Here is a 15,962-nt window from a genome sequence, read left to right as displayed (position 1 = left end):
GGCCTAAAGAGAAATGGCGCAATATTTTGTGGACTGATGAAAGCAAGATTGTTCTTTTTGGGTCTAGGGGCCGCAGAGAGTTTGTCAGACGACCCCCAAACGCTGAATTCAAGCCACAGTACACTGTGAAGACTGTGAAGCATGGAGGCACAAGCATCATGATATGGGGATGTTTCCATGGATCAGTTTGAGTACATCAGAATACTTAAAGAGGTCATGTTGCCTTATGCCGAAGAGGAAATGCCCTTGAAATGGGTGTTTCAACAAGACAGCGACCCCAAACACACCAGTAAGCGAGCAGCATCTTGGTCCAGACCAACAAGATTAACGTTATGGAGTGGCCAGCCCAATAGAAAACTTGTGGGGTGACATAAAAAATGCTGTTTTTGAGGCAAAACCAAGAAATGCAGAGGAATTGTGGTCTGTAGTGCAATCGTCCTGGGCTGGAATACCTGTTCACACAGGTGCCAGAAGTTGGTCGACTCCATGCAACAGATGCGAAGCAGTTCTTAGAAACCGTGGTTATACAACTAAATATTAGTTCAGTGATTCACAAGAAAGCTAAATCTTCAAGCATTTTTCAGTTTATACAGTAAATGTTTGACTTTGTAAAGAAAAATGCAGACACTGCAATTTTTTTGAACAGCCTAATATTCCCTTTTCTTCACTTTATAGAAAGTAATAACAAACTTGATACATTTTTCTTCATGTTTTGATTTTGAATAGAATGTGCAATGTTCCCAATGCATTTGTGTGTATTGAAATAAAAGTTATTATTAGGATTTTGAGCTTTACTCACTTTTTTAAACACACTGCTATTATTTTGAACACAACTGTATGTTGTCGTTTTAAATCCCCAAAAACCTGGATGAACAACAGTCTCATCAGCAAATATCCATATTGTTCAAATAACAAACAGAAGCCAAAATAGGGACATATAAAATACATTTTATTATCCATTTTCTGAATTTCTACACTGTAGTGGCTTCTATATAGACACCATCATCAGGAAAGACTGCCAGACACCGATGCAACATAACAACTGTCTGCTGTGTGTCCCAGCTTCAATATATAATTATTGTATGGAAAAAAAAACAAGAAAAAAAGGAAGAAAAAAAAAAGAAACCTAGTTTAGTCTCTCTTTAGTTTGTTTACACTCAACATAAAACTGTGGCCCAGGGCAGAGAGAGCGAGAGAGTGTGTGTGTGTGTGTTCAGGGCTGCGCACCGGCGGCTGCAGGAACCTGTGTGGCGAGAACACTGGGAGACGAGATGACAGGAGAGCCGGCGATGTTGGCCATCGGCTGGGACGAGGACATGGATGTGACGCCTCCTACAGGCAAACAAACACACTCAGCTTTTAGAAGCAAACACACTTGCAATGCGTCAAGGATCAGCTGACACTCTGACACCTTGAAGACCTGCAGATCAGTGCCTTTTAGTAACGGCGTGTTTCTCATGAACACAGAAAAATACTTCTGTAATCTTAATTATAGTCTGTAATTCTCAGTTCAATAAGCATGATCCCCGGAGGGAGTCACATGACTGACCTGTGATCATACTGGACGTGCTGACAGGAGTGGATCCAGCGGACAGTCCTGAAGTGGAGCCCATCCTCGCCTGGTCCTTCACAATGGGATCTGACACAAGACATCATAATAATAATAATAATAATATATCGTTACATTTATATAACGCTTTTCTGGGTACTCAAAGCGCTTCACATATGGGCACAGTGATGATGCAAATTAACCTTTTATTTCAAATGAGCGAGAAAATACCCTTTAGTTCCTCCAGAGATATTGTTCACACTTCTCAATCATTTCATCACAAAACTGACGTAAATGTCAACTTTGCAAATAAATGTGTTTTTGAATCAGATTGGGATATTGGTTCTGCTTCCTTGGCTATTTACTAGTGTAACGGTAAGCGTATTCGTATTGAACCGTTCGAACCAGCCAAAATTTCAAATGTAGGCGGGTCACGCGTGACAAGCACGCTCATAAAGTAAGAGACGCCGGCGCGACCACAACATTGTCCAACATCAAATGGGCAGAACGAAACTGAGCTACTCGTTATTGTGTGGTTGACGGACCGTTTATCAGTTTGGACCAGTGCAGCGCGAGCCGATGGTGATCAAGCGACACTGTTACTACACAGCGCTAAGAGATCCAGTAAAGAAATAATTTGAATTCACCACTGAAGTAATAACATCGCTGCGAGATCTAGTGAGAAACATTCACATTTCTCTGTTATAATAACGGATTAAACAGTGCGTGGAAGCCAGGAAGAAACATTGTGCCATGAACAAACTATCCAGTGTCCACAGATCTGCAACATTTACCATGGATTTACTGTAGTAACACTAACTGCAACAATGGAAGTTTGGCAGGAATAGTAGGCTATAATGAATTCAAGTAACATTACATCGGTTTTATTTTGACATTATGAATAAAATTGCTGCCCTCAAATGTTAATCTGAACTAAAATAGACCTTTGTTTATAACTACTACAATATTACATTTCATTTTTTCCAAGGAGCTGTTTTGTTTTATATGATCCTAAGAAGAGTCTATTATAGCTCCATCATTGCTCAAAGTAATACTTTATAATGTTAGTTTTAATTTAAAAAAATAAAAATCTCTGGCATTTCTTTCTTTTTGCTGTATCGAAAACGTACCGAACCGTGACACAAGTGTATCGTATTGAACCGAACCGTGAATTTTGTGAACCGTTACACCCCTACTATTTACTAGGTTTAAGAGATCCTAGACTCCGGCATGAGGAGCACAGCAGTTGATCTTCATAGTGTCTGTAGATGAAGACACTCACAGAAATAAGGGTGCTCCATGGCCTCGCGGGCGGTGAGGCGAGCTTGGTGGTCGTAGCGCAACAGTTTGTCCAGGAAGTCCAACGCTTCGGTACTGACCAGGTGCTGGTTCTCACTGTGGACAAACCGTTCCCACCTTTTCCGGGAATGTCTGGAGAGAGATGGTAAAATCCTTAAAGTGAGGTCAAAGTATTACATGGATAAAACAATCACACATCTCAACGTACCTTCCCAAAATGTCGTTGAACCGTGGGTCGAGCTCAATGTTGTATTTGTCGATGTAGTCGTAGAGGTCCTCTGTGCCCAGGACTTTGGCAATCCGTACAAGCTGGACAAAGACACAGTACTGGTTAAAAACAGCAGAGGGCAGCAGACACACATCCAACAGATCAAACCAGCTGACAACTGAAGTCAGCATTACACTGGTTCCCTCCACACAAAAAACATTTTTCCATTGTCTTTTGGATTATTGCAGAAAATAAGTTTATGATTCTTGCCTGTTTTATTCATCATGAAAACCTTCACAGATTGAGATAACTTTTATAAAATTTTAGATAAATTTTGAAGCCTAAATTCAGAATAGTTTGCAAGTACGTGATTGTAAACATCAGGCTTTTCCAATTTAGCCAGTTGTTGTTGTTTTTAAATCACAAGGGGGTATTAGTGATGTATTTATGTCATAGAATAAAATGTGAAAATATATTGAACTTGTGTTCACCAAGAAACTTTTTTTAGGCATTTAACCACAAATCCATTTAAAAACCCCATTGACTTCAGGACGTAGACCGGAAGTGCTAAAATTCACTCGTTTTCAGCCTAAAAAAAAAAAATATGCTTATAATATAATCATTAAAATTATAATTTTATATATAGTTAGATCATTTCTATATAATTATATATAATAATATATTTTAGGGCTGCAACTAATGATTTTGATAATCGATTAATCTGTCGATTATACAGACTCAACTAATCAAATTCTTTGTCAATTATTTTCATTATTGATAATGGCCGATTAGTTCAATTAGTTGTTGCAGCACTAATATATTTTATATTAATATAATTCAAACACTTATGAGTATACAAAGTATGTACTGCACTTTAATTTATGCAGACAGACAGTAGGACACTGGGAGAAAATATAACACTATCTTGATAACATCGGAAAGCAGTCACAAATCTTTCTATTTGTGAACACAAGGGATTGTGGGAAATATTAGAGCATAAAATACTCAAATGTGCATATTTCAGAAATATTCCACCATCCAAGCACATCGTCTTCCATGCTATGATCTGAGGCCAGTGTTGGGTAAGTTACTCTAAAAAAGTAATTAATTACTAGATACTAATTACATCTTCAACAGTGTAATTAAATTACGATACCAATTACACTCTTTCTGAAAAGAATTGGATTACTAATTACTTTCTAAATCCCATATCAACCTCGACCAGCTGAACAATACAAGGACAGACAATAATCTGCTCTTTTAATTCTTTCAAATAAACAATATAGAATTGCATAAATTATTCTTGAACTGACCAAAGTGCGTAAAGGATGAAGGTTACAATAAAAACATACATTTTAACATAAAATTTTGATGTTAAATCCACTATTGTTTTATATAGAATTGTTCTAGTCTATACAGTTTATAATGCAATTAAATCAGAATTAACTGTAATTAAACTACAGAATTAAGAGTAATCCCTTACTTTACTTTTTCAAGGGAAAGGTAATTGGATTACCTGGTAATTAATTACACCCAACACTGTTTGAGGCAAATTAATTCTAATAATCTTTTGTGATTACGCCACAAACATCGGTCACTATAAAGTGCCAAGACAACAATGAATATTTGAAAAGACCTAGAAGCAGAAGGTCTCACCTGATCATAGTTGTCGTGTCCGTGGAAAAAAGGCTCTTTCCGGAAGATCATACTGGCCAACATGCAGCCTAAGCTCCACATGTCTAAACTGTAGTCATACATCTGAGGGACGAAACCAACATGAGCGTCAAAAAGCAGCAAAACAAAACAGACGACTTCATGTTACACTGTTTCTGTATGTGCATGTTTATTCAACAGAAGCTTGAACAGATGCTTTTGTCTTGTTTGCATCTGGTCTCACCTGATAGTCCACCAGCAGTTCAGGTCCTTTGAAATATCGAGACGCCACCCTGACGTTGTACTCCTGACTGGGGTGATAAAACTCCGCTAAGCCCCAGTCTATCAGACGCAGCTAAACAAGAAAACACACCATCAGACAAGAGTCAGATGTGAACTCAGTCAACGGGGGAATAATTAATGATTCAAATCACAATTAGTGATTCACTCAGCATCTCATAGGACTGTCCCTGATGATGCAGGAAACTTGCAAAATTAATAGACCTTTTAATTTTGATCTAGCTTAAAGTAATGTGCTTGATGTCACAGCAACAAACAAAGCTTCTCTTTTACTACAGCAATCTCTGGTCTGTGATTGGTGCACGCAAGCGAGCTCGGCGTCATTCAGCCAATCAGACGTGTGGAGTGAGAAGCCGTGACGCGAGCGGGAAGTACCTTTCTGTGTTCATGGTCGATCATTACATTGTGTGGCTTCACATCTCTGTGCATGATTCCCATACTGTGGCAGTAGTCCAACGCCTGAGAGAGAGACAGGGAGAGAGAACCAGACTTAAACACCAGGCTTCTCACGCCTTTTCACTAATAAATCATTATTTAATCGTTTGTGATTACTGGATTACTTATTTTTTAACAAAAAAAAATTATGATAGCTGATTAAATTATGTATATTAAAAATATTGTATTATTTTATTTAATATATTTTTAAAATAAATTTCATCTACTATAAAATTTAACTCAATTTAAATTTACATAAGTAAAATTGAAGATTATTTTTAAAAGATTGAACATTAAAACATTAGAGAACATTCTAATTTTATCTTGTAAAATCACCCAAAGAAAAGCTGTATATTATATATTAAATCACAATACAATGTCTTCTATGCGTTTAAAAATCCCCATATATAATATTTAATTGATCAAGGACGCAGTAAATTGATCAAAATTGACATTAAAAGATTTCTATTTCAAATAAATGCTGTTCTTTTAAACTTTTTGTTCATCAAAGAATCCTTTTCTCACAAAAATACGAAGCAGCAGCACAACTGTTTTCAACACTGATAATAATACAAAACGTTTCTTGAGCAGCAAATCAGATAATCAGCATGATTTCTGACGGATCATGTGACACTGAAGACTGGAGTAATGATGCTGAAAATTCGCTTTGAATCACACAGGATTAAAAGTACATTTTACAATATATTCAAATAGAAAATTTCACAATATTATAACATAAACAGGAGATTGTTGATCCTAATACAAAAAGGGTCTGGGAATCAAAGACAAAGCGAGAAACAGAGGGAGGGCAACGGGGCAATGAGTGGTAAAGGTAAAGAGGTTAAGCCAGTGGACAGATGCTCTTTCTGCTGCAGTGACGCAGTTTTACCTGATTCAGATTAACACACCTGAACCCATGAACTCCAGGATTCCCACACAACTGACTAACAGCAAATGTATATGAACAACATACTAAAAGTGCAGCAATAAGATCTGGGGAGAGTTTGAAACAGATTGGAAAAATACAGGTATAAACAAAAATGGTATAAACAAAACTAATAATTAGGTACAAGTGGCCACAGACTTGAGATACTCTGGAGTTTCTGTGAACAGCTTTAAGATGATATCTGAAGGAACTCACCTTTAGGATCTCGTACATGTAGAACCGAATGTCGTAGTCTGATAGCGTTTGATACAATTGCTGCACGACAGAACAAGCGGATGGTTGAGTTTAATCGAACTGATTTTTTTTTGTCTTTCATTTTGGTGGCAGAATTGATTTAGCAGGAAGCAGAAATGATTTACCTTGAAGTCTGTGTTGTTCACATGTTCAAATACCAGTGCTGGGGTTCGAGACTTGAGGGAGAAACACAAGAGACTTCAGTCAAAGACGCATTTGAAACGTCGCTCTCAACAATACAGAACATTTTCATATCAAACATCATCTTCAAGAAATCCAACTGACCACTGGATCCTTGACAATGTCTAGAAGTGTGATGATGTTGGGGCCGCCTCTCAAATTCTCCAAAATTTTGATTTCCCGCTTGATTTTCTTCTTCTTTACTGGCTGCATGTGGAAATAATGACAAAACATGCGACAAAATCATTAAAGACAAGATAAAAACTGCATTTGCAATACATTTAACTTCCATAATGTGTTAAACTGAATATTCAGTGGGAAATAACATAGGGCAGGATTTGATCATATCCATCTGTGTTTGTTTGACTGCACTGACACTATCAGATGAGAACTGAAATGAGCTCAATGATGAACTTTACACAGTTATTGAGCAGAATTGAATCAACACTGAACAGACTTGAGCTGAATAAACTTTTTTAGAGCTACTTTACAGCAGAACTTGAATGTGTTTCATATTTGAAAATTTCTATCATTGATTCTGTTATTTACCTGTTTATTACTGTGAAGCTTAGGACTGGGTTAAAAATATTGATTTCCCGATTCTCATTTTAATCAAAAATTAAATGAAGGAGAATTTTGAAAAAAATATATGCACTATGTTAAATATTCATTATATTTTTACTTAAAGGTGCAGTGTGTGATTTTTAGCAGCATCTAGTGGTGAGATTTGCGAATTGCAAACAGTCAGTCACTCAAGGCCAATCCTTCAAATTGCAAACTCGAAGGAGAAGCTACGGTGGTCGACGTAGGATCGGAAGATGTCGTCGTCTGAGTCAGCAGAGAGTAGAAAGTCAAGCAATGAGGTTTCTTTATATTATATTTTATATTAAATCATATTTACTTAATTATTCAGTAAAACCACGTTATTGCGATTATTTTTACTTGTTCATCATTGTGTTAGTCTTTTATTCACTGACTTTTACCATAGCCTGTTTCCATGCTAGTTAGTATAAGATAAGAGCTACGGATAAGAGCATCAAAACAGCTGGTAAGGGGAAATAGCTAACGTTACGATGTCCGAGGCAGTTCAGACAGCATGTTTTTCTCCACGTTTGCAGAGTCAGGGACAACCTGAGTATTCTGCTGCGTCTTTTTCTGCTGCTTCTCATTCAAGTTAGTGACGAAACGCGCTCTGTAGCGCTGTTTGTTCGCTGTCGGCTACGGTAGAAACATGACGTCACAATATGTCGACCTTCATAGAAGGGTGTGCCCGCGGTTATGTAGATATAAATGACTCATTCTAAGGTAATACAAACATAACGGTTCATTAAGTAAGGTCTTTATACACCACTGAAAACATAGTTATGGATCTTATATTGCATTTCTGTCAATAGATCCTCAGAAATATCACACATTGCACCTTTAACCTGTTCCTCAATTTCATACATGTTTGAATAAATCTGTCATTAAAACAAGTTATGACAGCAAACGTTTTAACGAATTGGAGAAGAAACATAATTGTGTCATTAAAAAGTTGTTATTATTATAAAAACTGCCTTATGTGCAATTCAAATATTTGTATTGAAATAAGTTATTAATTTTAACAGGTTTTTTCTCCTTAAGAATAATTGACAGTGTACCTGATATATATCCAAATTAATCAATATCGAATCAAACTGAATCAAATCGCAAGCTTGTGAATCGTGTCAATGCCCAGTTCTAGTGAAGCTGCTTTAAAACAATCTATTGTATAAAGCCCTAAATAAATAAAGCTGATTTGACTTGATTGGATCATGAAAAGTGGAGAGATTATTGGTTAATTTATTTTATTTTTTTCACAACCAACATGGAATTGGTTACATCAGAAGAAAAGAACTCATTTTATTAAGAGTAAGATAAAGTTATTTCACTTTGATAATGGGTTTGAGAAGGAATGGAACAAGCTGGACTCGTATCGCCACAGCTCCTAACCAAAGTAAAGTAGATTATTAAGGAAGTAAATAAGCCCAATTTCAATTTCATCTTGTATTGAAGTACAGATGAGTTTGACGCAAAGACATCTGATATAACTGCGTCTAGACTCAATCTGTGCGGCTTCATCCTCCGTGTCTCCAGGTAGGGGAAGTTCATTAAACACGACTGGCTACATTACGGGACAACGGCGCTAATCTTCAAAACTATTTATCACTTAGCTTGAAAAGAAGCTCTCAGCTCGTCGGGTGTTATCGCTAGAATCTAGAGCTTTCTCTGGTTTAGAGGAGGAGGGGGCGAGGAAGGAATTCGACAGGCGCCCGTTCATCTGAACGCCGGCCAGCAGCTTCTGGTTTCGATACCGTCCACTGCCTTCCATAACGTAAACAGGCTTATCTCAGCATACGTTCTTGTCAACGACTCGGAAAATGAAGTCTGCGGGTCTTCCCAACCTGAACCCAACCGAACGCCTTTAAAGCTGTCTGGAACAACAACGCTCTTCACCTTGAGTATTTTGACGACTACTTTCTCGTTGTTTGTGATGTTGATGGCTTCAAACACTTCGCTGTACTTTCCTCGGCCGAGTTTCCGCACCAGCTGGTAGTCGTCTTGATTCCTGTTGACAAGACCGACAGCTGTTATTACAAGCGCAAATGAAATGCCGATCCAGACAAACAAAAGACATCAGCACTGTATCCCTACAGAGAAACACTTCACACAACCTTCTGCAAACTCTGACCACTGAATGAAAACTAATAAGATACTTAATATTTGATCATTAGCCATGTAAAGTGTTCAAACTAATGAATCAAACACCATTAGCTTGCAATTACCACAGTGTTTGTGAACAATAAAGTCCTCAAGACCCCTGTGTTCTGTTCAATTCAACTGCATTTAATTGAGATTAAATCTGCCCTAAACACGCAATCGAGAATCAGCGTCACTGCGAGAGAAAGAGCAAATCTTGTGATATATCTCAATACATTACTGCGCTGGCACAATCCTACCCCTTTCCGATTTTGCGAGAGCAATCTGTGAACCTGTTACACTGACTTGTTAAAAAAAAGCCAACTCAAAAGAACGATTCACTAACAAATCAAACAATCACTATGGATTGTGAGCAAGTTTTACCTTTTTTATTGTCTCTTCTGCTCACCAAGGCTGCATTTATTTGATCAAAAATACAGTAAAAACAGCAACATTGTGAAATATTATTACAATTTTAAATAACTCTTGTATTGTAATAGATTTTAAAATGTGATTTATTCCTGTGATCAAAGCTGAATTTTCAGCATCATTACTCCAGTCTTCAGTGTCACATGATCCGTCAGAAATCATTATAATATGCTGATTTGATGCTCAAGAAATATTTTGTATTATTATCAATGTTGAAAAAAATCAGGATTCTTTGATTAATAGAAAGTTCAAAAGAACAGCATTTATTTGAAATAGAAATGTTTTGTAACATAAATGTCTTCACTGTCACTTTTAATGAATTGAATGCATGCTTGCTGAGTAAAAGTATACAAATATATATGTATATATTGCCTCCAAACTTCAGAATGGTACAGTGTATATTCAATTTCCAGGCTTAGAAAAACATTATTAAAACAATCCAATCTTGACTGATAACAACCCTGTAATTTACTTAATTTTTGTGATCTTCGACATTCCAGAAGTCTAATATCAGCCCACAATCATTCTCACATCAATATCAGGCATTGCCATCACACACTAAAAAAAATAAATCTGTCTCAGCACTCACCCCCACTCTACGACGTGAGATTCATAGTCCCAGTATTCCCGCGGCCTCTGTGTGTTGACGTCTGGATAAACGCGGGATCGACTCGTGACAGGGCCGGACATGATCTGTGTGTGTGGCTGCGCCTGTCAGGGCTGAACACACATACAAACACAAACACACACACACACAAATAACCAATCAATACAAGGACAGAACTATCAGGCCAACGCACATCGATAACATTGACTGCAATGCAATGCCTGGGGCCTGAAATATGTGGCCCCGTTTGAACGTGGACAAACAAAGGATAAAAAAAAAAAAAACTCTACAACTGGGATGTTCGGCTTTACAGGCCCCCGCCCACGACACGGACCCCTGACTGTCTTGATAAATTGGATTAAGGCTCTGAAACTCTGCCCAGATGGAGGAAAGTTTTAATCTAGATGCAAGCAGACCGAGGAAGACTCGACCACCGCAGTCCAAAAGGTGTCAGCACATTCTTTCAGGGTTGAAAACACACACACATAAAAAATAAAAATAAAAAACACAAGTTGGCGCCATTTTCTTTTTGGCTTTCTATTCATTTTAAGTAACTAGAGCTGTAGTACACAACTTTTTTTTTTTTGTTCAAAATTAACAATTTAAATAATGATTCAAGACATCGATCCTTCAAAAACGTGTTTTTCTCACCCTCGTTCCCCATGGTAAGCCTATAAGTGTTTACATTTTAGACATTTAGGATTTTTTTTGGTGAGAAATTGCATACATACATCTATTAAAGGTAGGGTAGGCAATTTTCGGAGAGATAAGATCCCACCCTCCCTTCAGAGCGTCTCCAAAGCCACGCCTCCTTCGAAACACATGAACACGTACAGCAGGGAGCAAACAAAAGCGTCACGAGAGACGCTGCGTTAAACTACCTCATGTCTCAAAGCACATAACAATACAATAATAATGAACATAAACAACTTAAAAGCTCTGACCTGTACCACTTCATTTCATTTCGGCGTTGATATCATTGCCATTGAAACATTGACATTTTCTCTCTTCTGACCAATGTAATCAATCAAAGATTTTTTTCCTTTTTTTGGAAGTGTGCAAAAATTATATTTGTTGTAGTTGTAGTCACCATTATCGAAGTTTACCCAACTATGACGACTTCCACTTTTGAAAACCCCATTATCAGATGTGAAAAAGATCAAAAGTAAGCGTTACATCTGATAATGCTTCAGAAAACACCATTCAAGGCAATACGGGTTGGTTAATGTTTAAAAATGTAAAAATATATTAATAACTCCAATAAAAAGATGTCTGCCATGCTATATTAACAACTTATCTGTAGGCACTTTAGTTAAAAAAGCAGCGTTGCCACATTAAAATAGAAATCAATCTATTTTACAAGAGCTGTGAATGTCTCATCACATTTTAAGCCAGGAACCTCCTGTTTAATAAACCATTTTGATACAGTACTGGAGTCAGTGCTGTGATGAAATCAGGCCTGCAGGACATAGTGTGATTAGATTTCACTCATGTCTGTACTACTGTAATTTCATTTAACTAGTTGAGAATAGAAGGGAATAAGGGAAACCATATGGCCTGCTCATATCATCATTAAAAGGACAAGTTTGCTAGTTTTCAACCAGCTTTGCATTGTTAGTTACAATGTCAGAAGTATATAAATGAACAATGTGTAGTCTTTCTCTTTGTTAACCTGCACCCAGATGTCCTCATTTACAGCGTTGGGGAAAGTTACTTTTAAAAAAAAGTAACGTGCTACAATATTGCATTTCTAAAAGTAACTAACTTCTTTACTTTATTACTTTTTATGGAATGTAATGCGTCACATTACGTTACTTTTTCTCACCTGGGCTGAGCTTGCTTGTTTGTTTTTTAATAACAAAAAAAGCTGTGTTAAACCAGGCTGAAGGAACTGCAAATTCACATCTGTACAGTAGAGAGCGCACCGCAAACAAACCTTTTAGCTCTGCTTCCATTCTGTACTGTAGAAGAATAGGATGCAGGAAAATAAAATGCAACACTTATTTCAGTAATAAAAAAAGAAACACAAATGTAATGTTTCACTATGATGTTTGCTTATGGTTAAATTGGATTATTAAGGTCAGCAGCAAAGACTAAACTTGCGTACAAAGACGCAAAACGCTAACAAATCTATCTTACAGACATTGTAAGAATAGAGTTGATTGAAAATTGGTGAAGTTGCTCTTTAAATGTTAGGGGCACAAGATACAAGACATGCAACATGCCTAAATATCTGCATCTCTACAACAGCCATACACATGCAGACGATCATCTCTAGCTTTGCATCACGTCTCATGCTGTTTTTTTAAAGGTAGTATTGTGTTTTTAAGATGGCATTTAATATTAAAAATAGCCACACTTTTTTACAAAATTTTACACTTGAGCATATCTTATGTAAACGCTGCTGAAGAAATGCATCGGGGTCAGGGTCAAGTAAACCTAAAACCTGCCTAGTTATACAGCGTTTCCTTAAGACCAATTCATCAACTAGTCATTTAGACAACTCGCCTACGCTTTTCTTTATCCATTTGCCAAATGCTTTTCTTTATCCATTTGTCAATCGAGTTAAAAAATGCCATTGGACAGTACACACGTGGGAGCAACCAATCAGCTTTCGCCTAATTTGAAACGTATATTAAACTTTAAAAATGTCTATTTATTTGTCCATTTAAAAGTGATTTGTTTATATACATTTTTATGTTTGAATTATTAAATTGATTCTTCATTTTATTTTTAAGTGGCACTCCTGGTCCTCCATACTCGCCAACTAGTTTAAAAGTATGTTGTTTGGCACATCCCCATTTATTAGTCAAAACAGGAATGCTGGAACACAAATAACAATGATGCTAAATGACATTCATGGGAGTGTACCATCAGCAACAATGGATAATTTTGTTTTGCCAGATGGCATTTGGGTTTGGTCACCAAAGATTCCTGCCGCCTCAGAAGAGCGCTGAACCTGATATCACATGATTCACAAAGCCTGTATTCACCAGCAGTCATTACAGTATCTCAGAGCAAAAATGACATGATCTAATCTACAGAACAAATATGCAGACACATTTTACATGTTCCCCAATGTGTCGAATGAGGTTTGGACATTTAACTCACACTCACCTTCAACTGTACTTGCGGGCAGCCTTGGGGAATCTTGTGCTGAATTTACAAGAGGACGACAGTCCAAACGCCTGTGAGGCAATGCAAAAACAAACAACATTAAGAATTTAAGAATCGCCACTGACGGCAGTATCTGATTTGCACAGATGTGTGTGTGTTTGTGTTTGTTTGTATGTATGTAAACCTGTTGTGTGCAGCCAAACCAGGACACTGGCACAAACCCTCTCAAAACAACATTTGTGTTGAACACACCAAGTGATGATTCAGTGAAAAACAATCATAAACTTTCATTAGGGAACATTCTCCATCTGTCCGTCAGAACGGTGTCGATCTCAGTCACTAAGTGCACAGAGATTGATCAACCGACCTCACCAGGATGAAACACCAGGGTATTTGCAGAGCTTTTAAAATCTAATTTAGGACTTTTTAAATCATACTAAAATTAATAACAAGCCCACACTTTGACCAATTGAATAGGATTTTTATTGTTATTTTATGCAGCTTGCATTTACAAAGACCAGTTTATAGCATCTGAAATATTTTATAGCATAATTAGATGCTCTAATTATATATTTTGAAAATAATTAGAAAAATATATATTCAATATTGAAACGGCTTCTCGAAGAAGAAGAAATGTAGGGCAGGACTTGATTGGATGGTTGTGGTTTGCTATTGGTCGATCTCATGTGAGTGACAGGTTTTCCCACCAATTTTGATAAAGTATTCCATCACTGTTGCGACACTTATTTGGCCAGGGAAAAGTCAAGTGTCCCATTGCCCATAGTCTGTATTTTTGGGCATCAAAGGCATGTTTTAAATGTGTCTATGATACCTAAAAATGCTGCCTGGATAGTTATCTCACTAGGTTTAATAATTATGCTTTGGGATCAAAGGAGTGTTTCTCTGGATTAAACCATCAAACCAGTTCACCACCTTCCAGAATGATAGTGGATACTGATAAAAGAATTTAAAAACATTTTAAACATTTTTTTTTTTTAATCAATAAACCTCTAACCACATATGCAAACAAATGCACCTTTAAAATGTGTTTAAAATAACGCTTTCAACCCTTTAAATATTGTCTGTCTTAATGAAATATCCACCAATGAGCCTAAAACACAATCTTAAAGCCTCTTCATAGATGACCCAAATACATGGTGTTAAATATTTTAAGTCTTTATGAAGCTTTTTACAGATTTAAAATGGAATAAGAGGTTAAATAAGAGAATACTGACCAAAATCAGACATGGAGCTTGAAACACTCATTCAGATCAGGATGTAGAGCATCAGTTAGGAGCTAAACTAACAGCCTGTCCTTAATTCACACATTCGCAATCACTCAGTTACTTCATTTTCAAATACATCTACACGTAAACACATTTACGACACCATTTAAATGTTAAACAATTTAAAAGGCATAAAATCATCGAGTTACTCGTATATATCATTAGCATATCATCACGTTAGCCACAGCCATGCTAACGTTCAATCATCTACACATTACACATTTCTAAAGACACAAAAGAGCATAATACACAATACAAAACCCCCTCGTCGTCCCTGAAATGATTTAATGGTCATATATATATATTAAAAGTATGTATAGATTGACACGAAGTATTGAAATAAAGGGCGGTTTGTATTACCTCTCAGCTCTGTGTTAATATGGCGGCGGCAAAGGCAGTTAGCGCGAGGAGACGCGACGCTCCTCCAGTCCTGCAGGGGGCGCGAGGCAGCGGCGCGAGGCACTGAGACTGGCTTCCGCTCGATCGGTTTCTGTCCTCCTGTTGAACACAGGCTTTTGAAAATTGTACTTTGACAAAATGTTAATAAAATTTGTGGGGAAAAAAAAACCATTTTGATCCATTTACTTGTATTTTTGACCGAAATTCACATCCATAAAAGCAAGTTTAGTAATAAACCCCCAAATTTATGGTTTTGTTGACTGAAGTAAGGATGTACACAGACAGTATAGAGACTCTTTGCATAAGTTTGTGTGCTCTACAAAGTATTTTTTTTATATTCCGCTTTCTATATTATTAGGTTACTCCTCTATGGCACTTTTTATATATTTGTTTTTGTAGTTGTAGTTTTATTGTATGCACGATTGTAGAATGTAGAATATTTGATAACAATGTAATTTTTTTGTTGTAGTTTTTATTGTTCTTTTTCTGTTTGTTTTTTGTTTGTTTGCATAATTGTTGACTGCGCAATATTTGAAAATATTTTCTTTAATAATATTTTATATTTTCTAATATTATTATTTCTGTAATTAAGAATGAACATA

The 15,962-nt window shown here is 36.7% G+C and overlaps 1 protein-coding gene across 3 annotated transcripts; it reads right to left on the bottom strand.

Annotated features, from left to right (window-relative positions):
• Positions 1 to 928: 928 nt before the first annotated feature.
• LOC311093267 (casein kinase II subunit alpha) lies at positions 929 to 15,409 on the bottom strand. 3 transcript variants are annotated; one of them, XM_084130535.1, is made up of 15 exons: positions 15,322 to 15,388; positions 13,676 to 13,746; positions 11,290 to 11,369; positions 10,541 to 10,671; positions 9,280 to 9,391; positions 6,910 to 7,011; positions 6,750 to 6,800; positions 6,586 to 6,645; positions 5,385 to 5,468; positions 4,954 to 5,064; positions 4,713 to 4,814; positions 3,057 to 3,157; positions 2,832 to 2,980; positions 1,550 to 1,639; positions 929 to 1,332 (listed from the first exon to the last, which is right to left on the bottom strand). In XM_084130535.1, the coding sequence occupies exons 4-15, from the start codon at positions 10,639 to 10,641 to the stop codon at positions 1,214 to 1,216; spliced, it is 1,182 nt and encodes a 393-aa protein (XP_083986661.1). In that variant the 5' UTR covers positions 10,642 to 10,671; positions 11,290 to 11,369; positions 13,676 to 13,746; positions 15,322 to 15,388; the 3' UTR covers positions 929 to 1,213. The 3 variants fall into 3 exon arrangements, with proteins under 3 accessions (XP_083986661.1, XP_083986660.1, XP_083986662.1); XM_084130534.1 differs by lacking the exon at positions 11,290 to 11,369 and having other exon boundaries at positions 15,322 to 15,409; XM_084130536.1 differs by lacking the exons at positions 9,280 to 9,391; positions 10,541 to 10,671; positions 11,290 to 11,369; positions 13,676 to 13,746; positions 15,322 to 15,388 and adding an exon at positions 8,225 to 8,600 and having other exon boundaries at positions 6,910 to 7,485.
• Between the last annotated feature and the right edge of the window lie 553 nt (positions 15,410 to 15,962).

Source organism: Abramis brama, assembly GCF_963993115.1.
Source record: "Abramis brama genome assembly, chromosome: 12".
In the NCBI taxonomy this organism is placed as follows: Eukaryota; Metazoa; Chordata; class Actinopteri; order Cypriniformes; family Leuciscidae; genus Abramis; species Abramis brama.
The sequence above is the reverse complement of the archived record's forward strand: the minus strand, read 5'-3'. Positions and strand labels throughout refer to the sequence as shown.